Source organism: Talpa occidentalis, unplaced genomic scaffold (genome assembly GCF_014898055.3).
Source record: "Talpa occidentalis isolate TD23 unplaced genomic scaffold, MPIMG_talOcc4v2.1 talOcc4.15, whole genome shotgun sequence".
NCBI classification, from domain to species: domain Eukaryota; kingdom Metazoa; phylum Chordata; class Mammalia; order Eulipotyphla; family Talpidae; genus Talpa; species Talpa occidentalis.
Window position 1 is genome coordinate 31,412,841 of NW_023601543.1, and position 15,992 is coordinate 31,428,832.

At 45.6% G+C, this 15,992-nt stretch overlaps 1 protein-coding gene across 1 annotated transcript; it reads left to right on the forward strand.

Annotated features, from left to right (window-relative positions):
• The first annotated feature begins 101 nt into the window (after positions 1–101).
• On the forward strand, positions 102–10,248 carry SLC25A53 (solute carrier family 25 member 53). Its single transcript, XM_037512947.1, has 2 exons — positions 102–199; positions 7,740–10,248. Exon 2 carries the CDS (start codon positions 7,751–7,753, stop codon positions 8,669–8,671), a length of 921 nt encoding a protein of 306 aa, XP_037368844.1. The 5' UTR covers positions 102–199; positions 7,740–7,750; the 3' UTR covers positions 8,672–10,248.
• The last annotated feature ends 5,744 nt before the right edge of the window (positions 10,249–15,992 follow it).

The window sequence follows — 15,992 nt, forward strand, 5'->3', positions numbered from 1 at the left end:
ACAAAAGAGCGTGACGAGCGGGTCGGCGCGGCCAATCAGCGGGGCGCGGGGGCGGCTCCCGAGCAGCCCCGCGCCTCGAGGCCATTGCTGGCAAAAGGGGGGAGCCGGCTGCCGGGGGCTGCGGCACACAGGTGCGGGAGCCGGCGCGGTGTCAAGTGCACCTCGGACGCACGGACCCCCGCGGATTCGCATTTTGCTCGTGAGTATCCTGATCCCCCGCGCTCCCGGCCCCTCTACCCCCCGCTTCCCCGTCACCCTCTCTCCTTCCGCCTGGGCTCTCCTTTGCCCTTTGAGACCGGATGCCTTAAACACGAGGTGGGACAGAAATGAAGTGAACAATAAGAGTTCCTCACCTTGGCCGAGCGGGGACTGGGGAAAGAGCATTTCTCGAGCGCTTTGTGCGTGCAGATGCGCTTGCACCGACATCTCGGTTCTCCCCGGCAGCCGGCTGAAGGCGTGGCCGCACGCCCATTTAACGGACAGGGGGACTTTAGCACTGAGGCTGTCCGGGTACGAAGTGCAGCGCTAAGAGCACCCCCCCCCCAAGTCTCCGCGGTTGCTTTCAAAAGCTGCCCCTAGTCAATGCTCCTCTCTTCTGTCCGATTGAGGGGGAGTGGAGAACAGCCAAAGTGGAGATGGGTGGACCCACTGGGACTTGTACAGAATTAGTGAGCAAGGACTGTTATCGCCATTGGAGAGATGGAAGAAACTGAGACACAGAGGTAGGCTCGCCTGGCGCCCACATCGCCCAGCAAATAAATATCGGCATCCAATTTTGTATCCAAGCCTGTTCTCCAAATGCCAACTATTTGCCGCGCTCAGCTGCTTAGAGAGAGCTTTCGCCTAGGTGGTCTCAGATGTCTCCGCAGCAGCCTGGGTGTGATGGCCGAAGGGAGCGAAGCGGGAGGCAGTGAGGAGAGGGGTGGGGGAAGGGGTAGGCAACTTTTATGGTACCCGTTGTGCAGAAGAAGAAACTGGGGCACTTTTCCTCTCTCTTTACACTACAACCTGCCTGTTTATGTTTGTGAAAAGTAAGATATTTTTTACAGCTTACTCCCTAAAGGGGCCAAGGCTCAGAGAGATGAAATGACTTGCCTCAAATTACAAGTTGGGGCCAAAATGTGGACCACGTCTCTCTGCCGCCTCTGTCAGGCTATTAACCAAAGTTGGGTGCCAGGCTGGCTGCCTCAGAATGATTTTGGAGAGCTTGTTAGAAATGCAGCTTCCTGAGCTCCACCTCCGGGGCATTCTGATTTGCTGGGACCGGGCTGGAGAGTGTGACTTATATTTTGAACCAGCGCTGTAGTTAATTCTGGGCAGTAGGGAGGTTTGTCAACCACTGTTCAAAACACTACATCTTGCTGGGGTAACAAGTGAAATATGGGCTTGCTGCCAATGCCTCTGTCCACAGCTTATCAGTCATGAAATCTAACCTCAGAGTAGAAGTTCTTACCTAGGTTCCTTCCTGAAGGACCAAAGAATTGTTGCCAAAAGAATTTGGACTTTGTATACTTATTTAGAGTCCCTATTTGTAAAAGGCGTCTGTGACCCAAAATGGTTAAGAAAACCCTCTGTACAATCTTTCTTGGTGACCTCTTCCTCCTTTAACTGTACTTAAGAAAGGAGTGTGAGAAATGAAACACAATTTGACCTAAACCTGAACCACAGCTCTCTACCGCTGATGTAGTGCTTTCATTTCCTGGCTCTACGACAGGTTGCTAGGTTGCCCTTCTGTGAGCTCTTGAGGGGACCTCTCCTTTGGTGGATTTGGCATCCCTGGCCTCAGAGAAGGAGCAACTCCATGGAAACGGCATGCAGGGCTGTCCTAGTGAATGGCCGTGAAGCCAGTGACTGGGAAACCTGCTCTCTTCCTCCTTCCCCACCCCCCACTGTGGTTCTTGGAGAGCAGGTCTCACTTCCCTTGCATGGACTGTGGCTCCGAGGTCTCTGTAGGACTTGCTCTTGACTCCTGGTGTACAGAAGTCAATGCACAGTCTCATGCCCTTCCATTGACGACGCTGGGTTTTTCAGCCTGCCAAAGTCCTTCGCCTGCTCCCTTTCTGCCTTATTTACCTCGGTACCTAGAGTTTCTTGGAGGATTCAATCCAGATTTGGAGCTGAAGCCCCTTCCATGTGGGGACTGTGACCTTTCTCTTGTGGATTTGACAGTGTGTGTGCGCATGGGGGTAGGATGTGATGGAGGTGGGAGAGACAGCGGTAGAGACAAGGCTTCTCATCCAATCTGGGGTGATGACTGGCAGCAGCTCTTGGAGTTACTACAGACTCATGCTTCTGCTCCCTGGCACCATGGTGTCTGACCCCGAGTCTCCGCACTCTTGTTCTGTGTTTAATGTGGTTTCTCACCAAATTAGGTGATCTACAGCTGGAGCTGGTGGGGGGTGGGATCAAACAGGACAAAGGATAGATCTTGAGAGCATCCACAGAAATAGTGAGAGGATGTGGATTATGTAAACGAGTCTGGGTTGGTCCATTAGGACAAAGTGAGGGGCTGAGAGGACTGAGCTGGCTCTGATCAGATTCAGAGCATCCCTGATCTCTGGCCTGCTCTGTGGGGGTGTGTTCCAATTCAGGGCTCTAATAAGACCACATTTTCCAATTTGAACAGAGAAACCTTAAACGTTTAAAAGTTAATAGATAAATAAAGCTTTCAGTTGAAACAGTTACAGCTGCCTTTTGGTTGCCTGCCTTCTCTGCCAGGAACTTTCCATTTGGTACCTCATTTTGGCTTCTCAGCCTCCCTGTTGAGATAGGCATTGTTATCCCATTTTGCAGGTAGGGAAACTGAATTTCAGGGCAGTGAAAAATGTGTCTAAGGCTGTACTTGCCAGAGGTGGCCCTGGGACACCAACCCAGGTTTGGGGCTGTAAAACCCCAAAGCCCATTAACTACTCTTCCCTGCTACCTTCCAAACGAACCATTTAAAATGCACTCTGTAGATGACCCAGTGCATTAGCCTGATAGCGGCCTTTCGAACAATGTAGTTGTATTCTTACCTTCATTCCTGGGATCTCATTTTTTTTTTAAAGAGGCATGTATTATTTAGTTATTTGCTTGTTTGTTTGTTTGTTTATACATGCACTGGGTACAGTCAGAAGCGCGGGAGGGTGAGAGAATTCACCAGATCCAGAGTGGGGAGCAGAGCAGGCAGAAGGACCGAAGTACACTGCTGAGGGGAGCAGCAGGAGGCAGGAGAGGTCTGTGCACCATGTGGGACCCTCCTCCGGTGGCAGGGGAGCAGCCGGGGATCGAACCGGCACTGCAGAGGCCGCGGGCAGCTTCGCAACCCAGCGCTCAACCGCTGCGCCACCAGGGAGGCCCAGGATCTCATTAATTTTAAATGCAACTAATAGAAGTGACAGAGCAACTGCTAAACAACTGATGGTCTTTTGTCTTATATGCGACCTTCATCACAATCATTTTATGGACAAGGATACTGAGGCTCAGACAAATAAAGGGACTTGGCCAAGGTCATAAAGCTAGGAAGTGGTAGGAGGGTTTTCAAACCCGGGACTGTCTGACTGCACAGCCTGTGTCTTTGCACTATAATGCACTGCAGTTGGGGAAACAAACATGGCCTCATTCTAGACAGGCGTCTCTCTGTCAGCACAGCTCTGTCTCCTTTCTGCATCCTATGTCCAGCCCCACTCACCACACATGCTCTTAGGCCTCTGTGCTTTAGGTTTCTCCTCAGCCCAAAATTCCTGCCCGCACTCCTCTACCTAACCAGAGTCTACTCATCCGTTAAGGATCAAGGCCGATGCACCTCCTCAGAGAAACATTATTTAAATGCATAATGAATAAAAATAAATCTTATTTATTTACTTTTTTATTTAAAGATTTATTTATTTATGCATACAAGAGCTAGGGTACAGGCCAGAGGTGCGGGTGTGTGTGAGAGGATTCACCAGAGACCGAGTGGGGAGCAGAACAGGCAGACTGACTGAAATACACTGCTGAGGGGAGCAGCAGGTGAGACAGGAGAGGTCTGCTGTGCCATGTGGGTAACTCCCTGGCTGGCCAGAAATAGAACTCATGCAGCAGAGGCTGCAGACAGCTTCACAGTGCTGTGTTTAACCCCTTGCACTACCAGGGAGACCCCAAATAAATCTTATTTGAAAAATAAATAAAATGAATGCAGCCCCCAAACTCACATTTGTACATATATGCATATGCATATACTCATACACGTACACATTTGTATAAAAGCATCATCAGCAGCACTTCTATAACAGTTCAATAGCATTTACATAGCTAGCAGTGCTAGGCACTGTTTTGAGGGCTTTTGTCCCAGGCGGATATAAATGGCTCACGACTTTCTGCTCTGACCTTATGAAGGCAGCCTTGATTTTGTCTTCCAGGATAAATTAACTCATTGTTGACCTGTCTCTCTTGCTAGATCCCCAAGCCCTCAATGGCAGCACCAAGTCCAATTCATCTCTTGCTCCACAGTGGTCAACCCACAGCCATGCAATGAAGGACCAATTCTTCTTTGTGAACTGACCAAAGGAAAGGCTAAGGGCTACCCTCAGTGAACTGGGTCCTGGGGTGCTCACACAGGCTGTCCATCTGGCCAGGAAAGTCTGGGATCCCCCGGACTCATTTACTAGGCTGTGAACATAAGAGGCACGTCACAGGGCACAGGAGGTAACTGCTCAGTGCCAAGTCTAGCCCATTCTGTGGTCTCTCCTTTGGCATTCATGTTCTGCAGCCAGACTGTCCAGGATTGTTCCAATGATACCTTTGCATTCACAGAAGAAAGGTCTTCCCTGCCTCCATGTGAACTTAGGATTCCTTCCGCCCTCCCTCTTCATCTGGCTCTGGTTAGCCTGAGAATGCCCCACAGGAGCACGAGCTCCTTGGAGACAGCGGATGAGGTCTGGAAGCACCTTCTTTAAAACAAAAAAAGATTTATTTATGCATACAAGAACTGGGGTACAGTCCAGAGGTGTGGGGGTGAGAGTATCACCAGAGACAGAGTGGGGAACAGAACAGGCAGACTGAAATACACTGCTGAGGGGAGCAGTGGGCGAGTCAGGAGAGGTCTGCTGCACCATGTGGTTTGCTCCCTGGCCGGGGATCAAACTCATGCTGCAGAGGCTGCAGACAGCTTCCTGGGTTGGGTCCTAACCCCTTTCGCCACCAGGGAGGCCCCGGGAAACACCTTTTTAAAAAAATACTTTTTATTGAAGCCACCATGCCATGCATGCACTACCATTTGATTGCATTTTATTGTATGAATCTTTGCAAAAACCTTTTGAGGGAGGTCTGTTGCCCCTACCTTGTAGCTGTAGAAATCAAGACTGAATGAAGTATCTTAACTTACCTAAGGTAACACAAATGGCAAGTGGTGGAGGCAGAATTCAATCTCAGATCTCTCTGCCCCCAAAGCTGGGCATCTTAATAGAAAAATACATGACAGAGAAGGGGAAAAGGAGCTCCTCACTCCTCCCCCCAAAATATAGGAAGAATAAGGTACTTAAGGTAAGGCATTTCTAAATTACTGTTCACCTTTAGTTTCAGAAAATGATGGGCAAAAATGGAAGGACTCTGGGGTGTGGTGGGAAAGCACAATTCCTCTATTAAAGTTTGACCCAAGTCCCCTCTACCATGTCAACTCCCTGTGACGTGCATGTTATGGAGATGCCCAGAGCATTCCACTCTGCTCATTTTTATACCTAAGATGGATGAGGTTATAAGAGGTCAGTGGATTTCTCAAGGCTACACAGGAAATTGATAACAGAACTGGCACTTTAACGTTGGTCTTCAAAATCCTAGCCGTTTTCTTTCTGCTGAGTCAGCCTGCCTTAAGTTAGTCCCTCAATACAAGTTTCTAGGCTATTCAGGAAAACGGGAGAGGGGAGAGGAAACGGGACATTAATATACTCTGAGGTAGAAGAAGGGACAAACACTGTCCTCATGGCCCATCCTTATTTAGGTGCAAGTCAAAGTTGGGGAAGAAGTCCTTTGGTAGGGGAACCATGGGACATTGGGGGCCTTGTGGCTGTGGAGGCCTGAGTGGAGCTGCCTCTTGCCTGGAGTTGGATCTGGAGAAACAGAGGGCCCAGAAGTACTAAAGAGGGAAGGCAAAGTGGCCTTCTGAGCCTTTGCCCCTGGCCAGGTCCCAGCTAGAGGTTCAGAGCAGAGGGGTCTCCACTCCCCGCCTGGCCAGGGGTGAAGGGAAGGAGAGCCAGACTGGGGAGGTTGATGCAGAGCACAGGAGGCTGAGCCTCCACTCCCCTCCACCAAGAGATGAGCCTGGCTCCAGGGGAGGGGGGGATGTAAGATCAAGTTGTGGGTCATGGGTGGAGCAGGAGCCAGTTGCCAGGGAGGAGCTGATAGGGGTGGTTCTGGAAGGAGAAGCACTTCAAGGCAGGCTCTGGGTGTGGCAGCCCAGGGGAGGCTGCAGTGGGCTTCTTGCAGTGCCTGGCTTCTGCTGTTCCCTGGGACCTCAGCCTGCAGCCCTCTGTCCCTAGCTGAGCAGGCCGTCAACTGCTCCCAGAACTAGAGGCCTCTCAAGCCCTCCCCTGGAACCACACAGCCCCGGTCCCATGGGAACCTCTGGGCCTGCAGCTTTGAGCAGGCTTCCTGTCAATGTGGATGGCAGTAGCCTGCCTGGTCATTGTGCCTCTTCCCCTGCTTTCCTTCCCCTCAGCAAACAGCTCTGTGCTTCCTCTCCTGGTCCCACCATCTCCCCCTGAAGCGCACGCCCTGTCCTCAACCCAGGGGAGCCCCAATTTCTTTCCCAGCAAACTCCCTGTTTGTCAGACGTGCAGTGAGCACTCATTTCTTCTTGATCCCATATTTCCTTTATGCACCCTACTTGCCCTGTTACTTCTCCTATGACCCCACCTGGAGTGGAAGCAATAGTTTTCAGTTCTTGTACTGCCTCTTCCTTCTCATGCAGTTGTTCTAAGCCAGGGGCTATTTTCCCCCTCTCTGGGGACATATGGCAGTGTCCGGAGATATTTTTGGTTATTATAGTTGGGTAGGTGACAACTGGCGCCTCTGGCATCCAGTGAGTACAGAGGCCAAGGTGCAGCTGAACATCCTATGAGACGCAGGCCAGGTGTCAACCACAAAGAATGATCTGGCCCTGCTCGACTTTACAGCTACAGGTCTCTGAGGTTAGACTTGGAAATTGCCAGGTGCCGAGCGTTTTGGTACTGAACAGCTATTCTTTCTATTCCTCAGCTGGGAGAGGGAGCGGGGTGTTGCCATGAAACATCCATGACATCATCAGGAATCTGCAGAAAGGTGGAAGAGGGAGAGTCCATGCTCCCCAGCTTCCTAAGAGTATTGGATTACCACTCTGGAATGCCTTGCTGCTTTTCCAAGATAGTACTGCTGCTTGGAGAGACAATAGCAGCCTATTATTCTAGCAGTATCTCGAATGCAAAATGCCGTGTGGTGTGGTGAGAGTTAAAGGCAATAGGTTTTAGAGCTGCCTTCCTTGATTTCACTTTTAAACTTTCTTAGAATATCGGAAAAGTTGCTGTGTCAGCAAAACACTAGCGTGATGACTCAGTCCAGAAAAACCAACTGTCTTGCTTTGAATGTTATTTAATGAATTCTTCCTTAGGAGTGTGACTCTTTCTGAGAAACCAGCTGAGTCGCTTGTTTCCCTGGAGTTCTGATCTTGGGACTCTGTTTCTAAGTAAGAAATGACAATGCTCACAAGGAGATCTAATGGTCTGACCTCTTTGTCCTCCTCTTGTCAGTTGTCTTCAGCATGGAGGAACAGAACCCCCCTCCTGGGAAGGAGCTTCAGCACAGGACACGAGCAGAGGCCTCAGGAAAGAGTAGCTGGCACACCCAAGCCTATGCCCTCGGAGCCGTCTCCAACTTCATGTCTACTGTCCTGACCTTTCCTATCTATAAGGTTGTGTTCCGGCAACAGATCCATGCTGTCGCGGTGTCAGAGGCTGTGAGACAGCTTTGTCGTGAAGGCCCTCAATACTTCTTCCGGGGAATCTACCCGCCACTTCTCTCCAAGACACTGCAAGGGACTCTACTGTTTGGGACTTACGATAGCCTGCTGTGCTTTCTCTCCCCAGTTGGACCACACTCCCTCGGACACCGCTGGGCTGCAGGGCTCATGTCTGGTGTGGTGGAGGCTGTGATGCTCAGCCCTTTTGAGAGGGTGCAAAATGTGCTCCAGGATGGCCGCAAACAAGCTCGCTTCCCCAGCACGTTCAGCATTCTCAAGGAATTCAATTCCTATGGGCTTTGGGGGCGGCTGTCGCTGGGCTACTATCGTGGGTTCTGGCCTGTCCTTGTCAGGAACAGCCTGGGGAGTGCTCTCTATTTCTCCTTCAAGGACCCCATCCAAGATGGCTTGGCAAAGCAAGGCCTGCCTCATTGGGTCCCTGCCTTGGCATCTGGGGTTGTCAATGGATCGATCACCTGCTTAGTTCTGTATCCTTTGATTGTGCTCGTTGCCAATATGCAGTCCCATGTTGGCTGGCAGAGTATGCCAAGCCTGTGGGCCTCAGTCCAGGACGTGTGGGACACTCGGGGTCGAAAAGTATTCCTGATCTACCGCGGTGGCTCCCTGGTCATCCTGAGATCCAGCGTGACTTGGGGCATCACTACTGCTATCCATGACTTCCTGCAGAGGAGGTCCCATTCCAGAAAAGAGTGGAAAGACTAGCTGCAGGAAGTATGGTTGTGGCCACTTTGTTCTTTTAAGCCTTCCTAGGTTGGTCTAAATAGCTTACTTCTTTGGCTCATCCCTTAGCATCTCTGAACTGTCATTGACGGGAGAAGCTCCTAACCACCAGTCAGAAAGAGAAAACCACCCCTGTCTGTCCACAACTTCAACAGCCTCAGACCCAGGAAGTCTTTAAAGAACTTAGAACCCAGCTCAAATGTTATTTCTTGCAGAAATTCTTTGGCAATAAGAGGAAGCCTGAAAAATGACCTTGATTAGGCACCGTGAGTTCTGGGATCCCTCCAGTTGTCCTCCAGCCCCAACTAAGTGAAAGCCCACGAAGTCCGGTTTCAAAGACCCAAGCTGGACTTGGTTGGGGAGTCCACAGAACTTCAACAATAGCTACGTTTCCATAACATTGTTTACTACCGCTACCACTACCCCTACTCTCACCTGTCAAGGCCACATGGGTCCTAGTTTTAGGGTGGCAGTGGTGGCTGGACATCTTCAAGTAGATTTGCCTCAACTGATGTGGTGCTGCAAGAGCTGGTGGGGCTGGAATTGGGAGTGGGAAGAGGTGTGGTCCCTGGATGGATAGAAAGAATAGACTTCGAGGAAAGATTTAGTTGCATGCAGAATAGAAAAATTACTATAGGTTGCTTGGTGGTATCTGCTGGGACGTTTTTGATAGCAAGGCAATAACATTGCCTAGAAACCACTTGGGTTTCCCTAAGAAACCTGGTAGTGATTTGATCATATCTCTTCACAAGTAATTGCCTATTTTATTGCTGTGGATAAATATAGTTCCTGTGACATAAATTAAAGATCAGAAATCCTACCCTGTCATTCAGAGCCATGCAGTGTGTTCCCAATGCCCTGCAGCATTTCATCATACCTTTCCCACTTACACAGATCCCATGCATTAACCAAACTGGACTGTTGCCTCCCCAGACACATCTCGAACTTTTCCATTGCCCTGTTTTGTTTGGTCCACACTACTCTCTCCAGCTGCATATGCCAGTCTGCCAAAATCCTTCTCGTTCCTCAAAGCCCAACTCAGATGCCACCTTCTCTATGCAGCCTCTTCAGATATCCTACAACTGAATGTGACATTAGTTCCTTGTGATGCCCCCTCCTTCCACACTTCATACATGATACTGATTCCATTATGATATTATGTGGGCCTGTATTCTTGGTGTGCTTCAAAGCCTATTAGACTACAAACTTGAAAGCAGGGATTCTTGTCTGCATTTTGAAATTTTCCATTGTGCCTAGGTGCTCAATAATGTTGGCTGAATTGATTATCAAGCTGTGATATGGTCTTTATCCTCAGGGTGCTGTCCCTTATACATGAAGATAATGTTGTTATTGGCTCACTGTCAACAAGACACATGCCTTTGGGATTTATTTTGTTTTCTTTTATTAGTGAATTTAGTTTGTGCTAATGATAATGATGCTGCTGCTGATAATAACAATAATAAAAAATGACTTTCAACTGGAACATGTGATTAGTTTTATTATTGGATGTTTACTTTTAGCAACGCTGTAAGAACTGAAATTTCACAAACAGACACACATTGTAAAATTGACCCATTCCTTTCAACTCTGGAATTTTGAGGATTTCCAAAATGGCATACTTTGCAGTTTTCCCCTCCTAGAATGTACCATGATAATGACCTCTACTTGGACCTCTTTGCCAAGCCAGATATGTCATTTACAATGAATCATTTGATCACTGATCTTAGTGAGAATTCCTCACTGAATAGGACAAAAATTAAAGATGCAATTCTAGGAGGTAATAAGATCAGAGAGCATTTGCCAGCAAGGTCAACAGAAAATGACTGGTCCAGAAGAACTACAGATGAGTTCCCCCATCTGATCTCTGTGCAGGTTTGGATAGGTTGGGACAGTACTATGCTTGTGGTGTCAGGGACAGGGAAAACAAAATCTGCACAAGGAAAGGAGAAATAGACCAGCAGTTAGTTATATTTCCAAGGGTAACTCAGAAGGAAGAAAAGATTTACAAAAATTCATAACTGGTTTACAGTTTTGCTTTTATAGCTGAAAAGAAGGGGACAACCACCATGCACCCCTGCGTTTTTTTTAAAGATTTATTTATGCATACGAGAACTGGGGTACAGGCCAGAGGTGCGGGGGGTGAGAGGACTCACCAGAGACAGAGTGAGGAACAGGCAGGCGGATTGACCGAAGTACACTGCTGAGGGGAGCAGCAGGCGAGTCAAGAGAGGTCTGCTGCACCATGTGGGCAGCCCCCTGGCCAGCCGGGGATCGAACTCGTGCTGCAGTGGCCAAGCATAACCCCATAGGCTGCCTCTCAACCCCTTGCGCCACCCCCACTTTTTTAATTTCCAAGTACTCTGTTCATTTCCACTTATATCACTGCCAGTTCCTGTCCCTTTATTTTACCTGAAACTTCAGAAATAATTTTAGACTTAAAGGAAAGTTGCCAGCATGAGCAAAGTGTAACAAACACCCATATACCTTTCAGCCCAACCCACCTATTGTTAACATTTTACCTCATATTCTTTGTTATTTGAACACTAGTTCTCTATGCACACATTGTTTCCCGGACTATCCAAGAGTTGCAATTTTCATATTTCTAGTTTCAATATTTGAAGATTTAAAATCTTTGTAAATACAGTTTTATCTCTATGACAATGACACGGTTATAAAATATCAGAAAATGAAACCACATGGCACATTTTAAAGCTACATTGGTTAATTGCTTAACTATGTTTGCCTTTATAGAGGAAAATTTACATTATGTATGTAATACTTGAAGCTATGCGATTATATTATAAACATGGACTTATAGCTAAAGCATGTTTAATTCAAATAATTTATTTTTACAAATTGCTTCATATAAAATCATAGCAAAATTATAAAATTATATAAACTTTTTGACTTTTTTCATCTAAATCTTCTGAGTAAAGTTAAGTGAGCATTGTTAAATTTTTCCAGTAATTTTAAATATCAGTAGTTTTGTGATATAATGTACTTACATTTTCTCAATTTTAAAAAATGGCACTTTGACTTGAGATCAATAAAATAAGGATGTAATAGATACCGACCTGTTTAAAACTTATAAAATGCATAATTTAACAATAAAAATTTGAAAAAATAAAATTCCAGTGTGAACCCTGTATATTTTTATGTAAACATAATCTACTTCAGCTTTTTTAAGCTCAAAATGAGTAAAAATTTGAACCATTATCACTGTTGTTATAATTATATAGTTTGTTAAGACCATTTTGCTTATAAGATTCATTTTTAAACATTACATAGCATAATTTAACTACATGTTTGGGATGACAGCATAAGGCATGCTATAATAAAGTAAATTAATTAACATTATATATAAGAGAAAAATCATTAAGTCAGGAAAAAAGTGAAGTGTGTAGAAAAAGGTCAGAAAAAAACATTTTATTTCCTTGTTCTGTTCACTTTCCAACATCTTTTTCTTTTATACTATCTTCCTTTCCTTCAGATCTTCAGTACCTTCTCTGCCATACTCTCTTTTTTTAAGATTTATTTTATTTATTCATACAAGAACTGGGGTGCAGACCAGAAGTGAGGGTGGTGGTGAGAGGATTCACCAGAGATGGAGTGGGGAGCAGAACAGGCAGATGGACTGAAATACACTGCTGAGGGGAGCAGTGGGCGAGACAGGAGAGGTCGGTGCCCTCTGGGTCAGCTCCTTGGCTGGGGATCATACTCATGCCACAGTGGGCAGTGGCTGGCAATAAATAGCTTGATAGCGCAAGACTTAACCAGGGAGGCCCACTTCTCTGCCATGCTCAATCCCAGTTGGTGAGCTTGCTTCCTATTTCATTAGGAAAAGAAAATTCAGAAAAGAACTGCCACTTAAGAGACTATCCCTCATGGAATGGTCACACAGGCCATGAAATACAAAACCTTGATAACACCCACCCCCTTCCCTTGCCCCCCAGGTCACCGAATGATGACATTCATTCACTCATCCTAGAGGGTAGCCCCCTCTCTTGAATATTGTGATATCTGGCCTCTCTGGTGGCATAAGGGGTTAAGCAGCTCACTATGAAGCAATCTGCAGCCTCTGCAGCACGAGTTCGATCCCCGGCCGGCCAGGGAGAAACCCACATGGCACAGTAGACCTCTTCTGTCTCGCCCACGCTCCCCTCAGCAGTGTGTTTCAGTTAGTCTGCCTGTTCTGTTCCCCACTCTGTCTCTGGTGAATCCTCTCACCTGCCCCCGCCCCTGTACCTCTGGCCTGTACCTCAGTTCTTGTATGCATAAGTAAATAAATCTTTAAAAAAGTATTGTGATATCATCTTTTATTTATTTATATATTTGAAAGTATCATTTTTACAGTGGTAACAATGGTTTACAAGACTGTATATTTGGGGTATAAATTCATACCCCTTCAGATGTGTGTTACCACACCACACACACCACCAGGGCTCCCACAATCCTCATCACAGTCCATTGGATTTCTCCTCTCTTTGCTCCACTCGCCCTTCACCCTCTGATAGACTCAATTCCTCAGTCTAATTTCTAAGGTTTGCTTTGGCTTAGTTTTGTATGTTTCTTTGTCTCATTTCTTTATAATCTACTTATTAATGAAATCATTCGGTATTTGTCTTTCTCCTTTTGATTTACTTCACTCAGCATAAAGTGATATAGTTTCTTTAGAGGTTTAGTTTCCATATAAGCATCCTTAACTAACAGTTTTGATTTAAAAATATTTGAAATGTATATACTTTATGTATTCAGTCCCGTGACTATTTCTTTTCACTCAATATTATTTGAGGTATTCAGCCATGTTGAGGTGGCTGTAGTTATTTCATTTCAAAAAACTGTGATAAATTTACTTTAAAAAGTCCTTGCTTTTATGTTCACAACAAATTTGAGATGAAGGTACAGAGAGTTCCTATATACTCCCTGCTCCCTGTTCCCACACAGGCACAGCCTCCCTCAGTTGCCCCAGTCAGAGTGGTACATTTGTTACAACTGATGAACCCACAATGATACATCTTTATCATCCAAAGTCCATAGTACAACTTAGGGTTCACTTTTACTGGTATATATTCTGTGGGTTTGGACAAATGTAGCACAGAAAGTAATTTCACTGCCCCCCAAATCCTCAGTGCTCCACCTATTCACCCCACCCAATCTCTGGCAAGTACTGAGTTTTTACTATCTATATAGGTTTGCCTTTTCCAGAATGTCATATAGCTGTAATCATACAGTGTGTAGCCTTTTCAGATTGATTTTTCTCACTGGGTATTGTGCATTTGTTTCTGCCATGTCTTTTCATGGCTTAATAACTCATTTCTTTGTATCTGTGAATAATATTCCATTGTTTCAATGTATCACTGTTTATATTCCTCATGGTTTATTTCTGTGTGCAGGTTTTAATGTGGACGTGATTTCAGCTTCTTTGAATAAATATGAAGGAGCATAGTTGCCGAATTGTACGGTAAACATATGTTCAATTTTGTAGGAAATTGCTAAATTTTCTTCATAAGTGGCTTTAGTGTTCCCACCAGCAATGAATGAGAGTCCCTTCTGCGCTGCACCCTTGCCAGCCTTTGTCGGTGTCAGTGTTTTGGGCCTTCTAATAGGTACATAGCACTTCCTCATCGTTGCTTGGTTGGTTCATTTTCACTGTTGCATGGACCACTGTGTGACTCTATCACCATCAACAGTGTTAATTTTGAGGTACATCCTGGTGTTCCCAGTATTTCACTATTTGAAGTCTGTAATGAACATTCTTGGCAGTGTATCTATCCAAAGGCAGGTGTCGCCAGGATATTTACCTGAAAGTGGAATTGTTGGCTTATAGGGTTATAAACTTCAACATTCAACGTTCAATGTTACTATTGAATAGATTGTGTCTAACTTTTCTTAATACTAACTTAATTGCCGGTACTAATTTACATCATTACTAGCAGGTTTACTAATTCCCATTGCTCCACCTGCTGGCCAGCATAAATATGATCAGACTTTTAATTAATTTTAATATTTTTTTAATCTAATGGAAGTTTTCTTTTTTTCCTCACTCAAAGTCTGATGGGCAGACAGGAACCAGTAGAAGGGACAGGATGGCGTTCAGGACACTACTCCACCAAGGAATTCAGTTTGATGGAAATTCTGTCATTCTTTAGACTTCCAGGATTGTCAGTAGACTCATTTTCTGATAGTCACAATGGGAGAGTAAACAAAAATAATGACTGAGATACTAATCTTGATGTTTCTCAAAGTTTTATAATATTATTCATAGTGTCTAACATATCTTTTCCTGGATTTTTATTACTTGCTTAATTCTTTAAAAATGATAAGAATAAAGAGGATTCTCAGAATAGGATTATAGTAGGTTTCTTATAGGTTTTGTTTTAAGAGAGAGTATGAGAAATTGAGGCTGAAGGAATCAGGTTATATGTGTTGACCCTCATATTAACATGCCCATATATGATATATTTATTAATGTAATATAACACTATGTGCAAAGATTCCAATAATTCGGGGCCTCCCTGGTGGCACAAGGAGTTAAGCACAGCACTGTGAAGCTATCTGCAGCACCAGTTTGATTTCTGGCCAGCCAGGGAGCTACCCGCATGGCACAGCAGACCTCTACTGTCTGGCCCACTGCTCCCCTCGGCAGTGTATTTCAGTCCATCCGCCTGTTCTGCTCCCCACTCTGTCTCTGGTGAATCCTCTCACTGCTCCCCCCCACCTCTGGCCCATACCCCAGTTCTTGTATGCATAAATAAGTAAATTTAAAAAAAAAAGATTCCAGTAATTCATTAAGTTTTCAAAAAGAAAACAATACACCTTAAGCTCAATATATCTATACCTGTCTACTTGATATTTCCCCTGAGGTATCTTATAGACATCTTAAACTTAATGTGTCAAAGGCTTTGGTCTTTATTCTCTCTGCACATATGCCCCTACTCTTCCCACTCCTGGTAGTATCATCAATGTCCCCCAACCCCCAAGTGCCACAAGAACAATGTAAAAGATCCATGATGGATGGCCGCATACATAGTGGATTGTGTTACAGAGAATAATGGTTTTTGAGAGATCCACAGCTTTTATAGAAAACAGAAGCAAACCTGCTCTTTGTCTGTCAAAAGGTGTTTGTTCATCCTTCAGGGTTGTTCACTGCAAACTGTGAGAAATGGCCCCTGTAAAGAGTCATCAGGTCTTTGCCATACTCAGCAAGAATATGTGGATGGCCAGGGCCCTTGGTGGATTCTCTATCCCAACGATATTGTATTCATGCATAAGAAGACTTCATGTCAGTAAGTTAACAATTCTC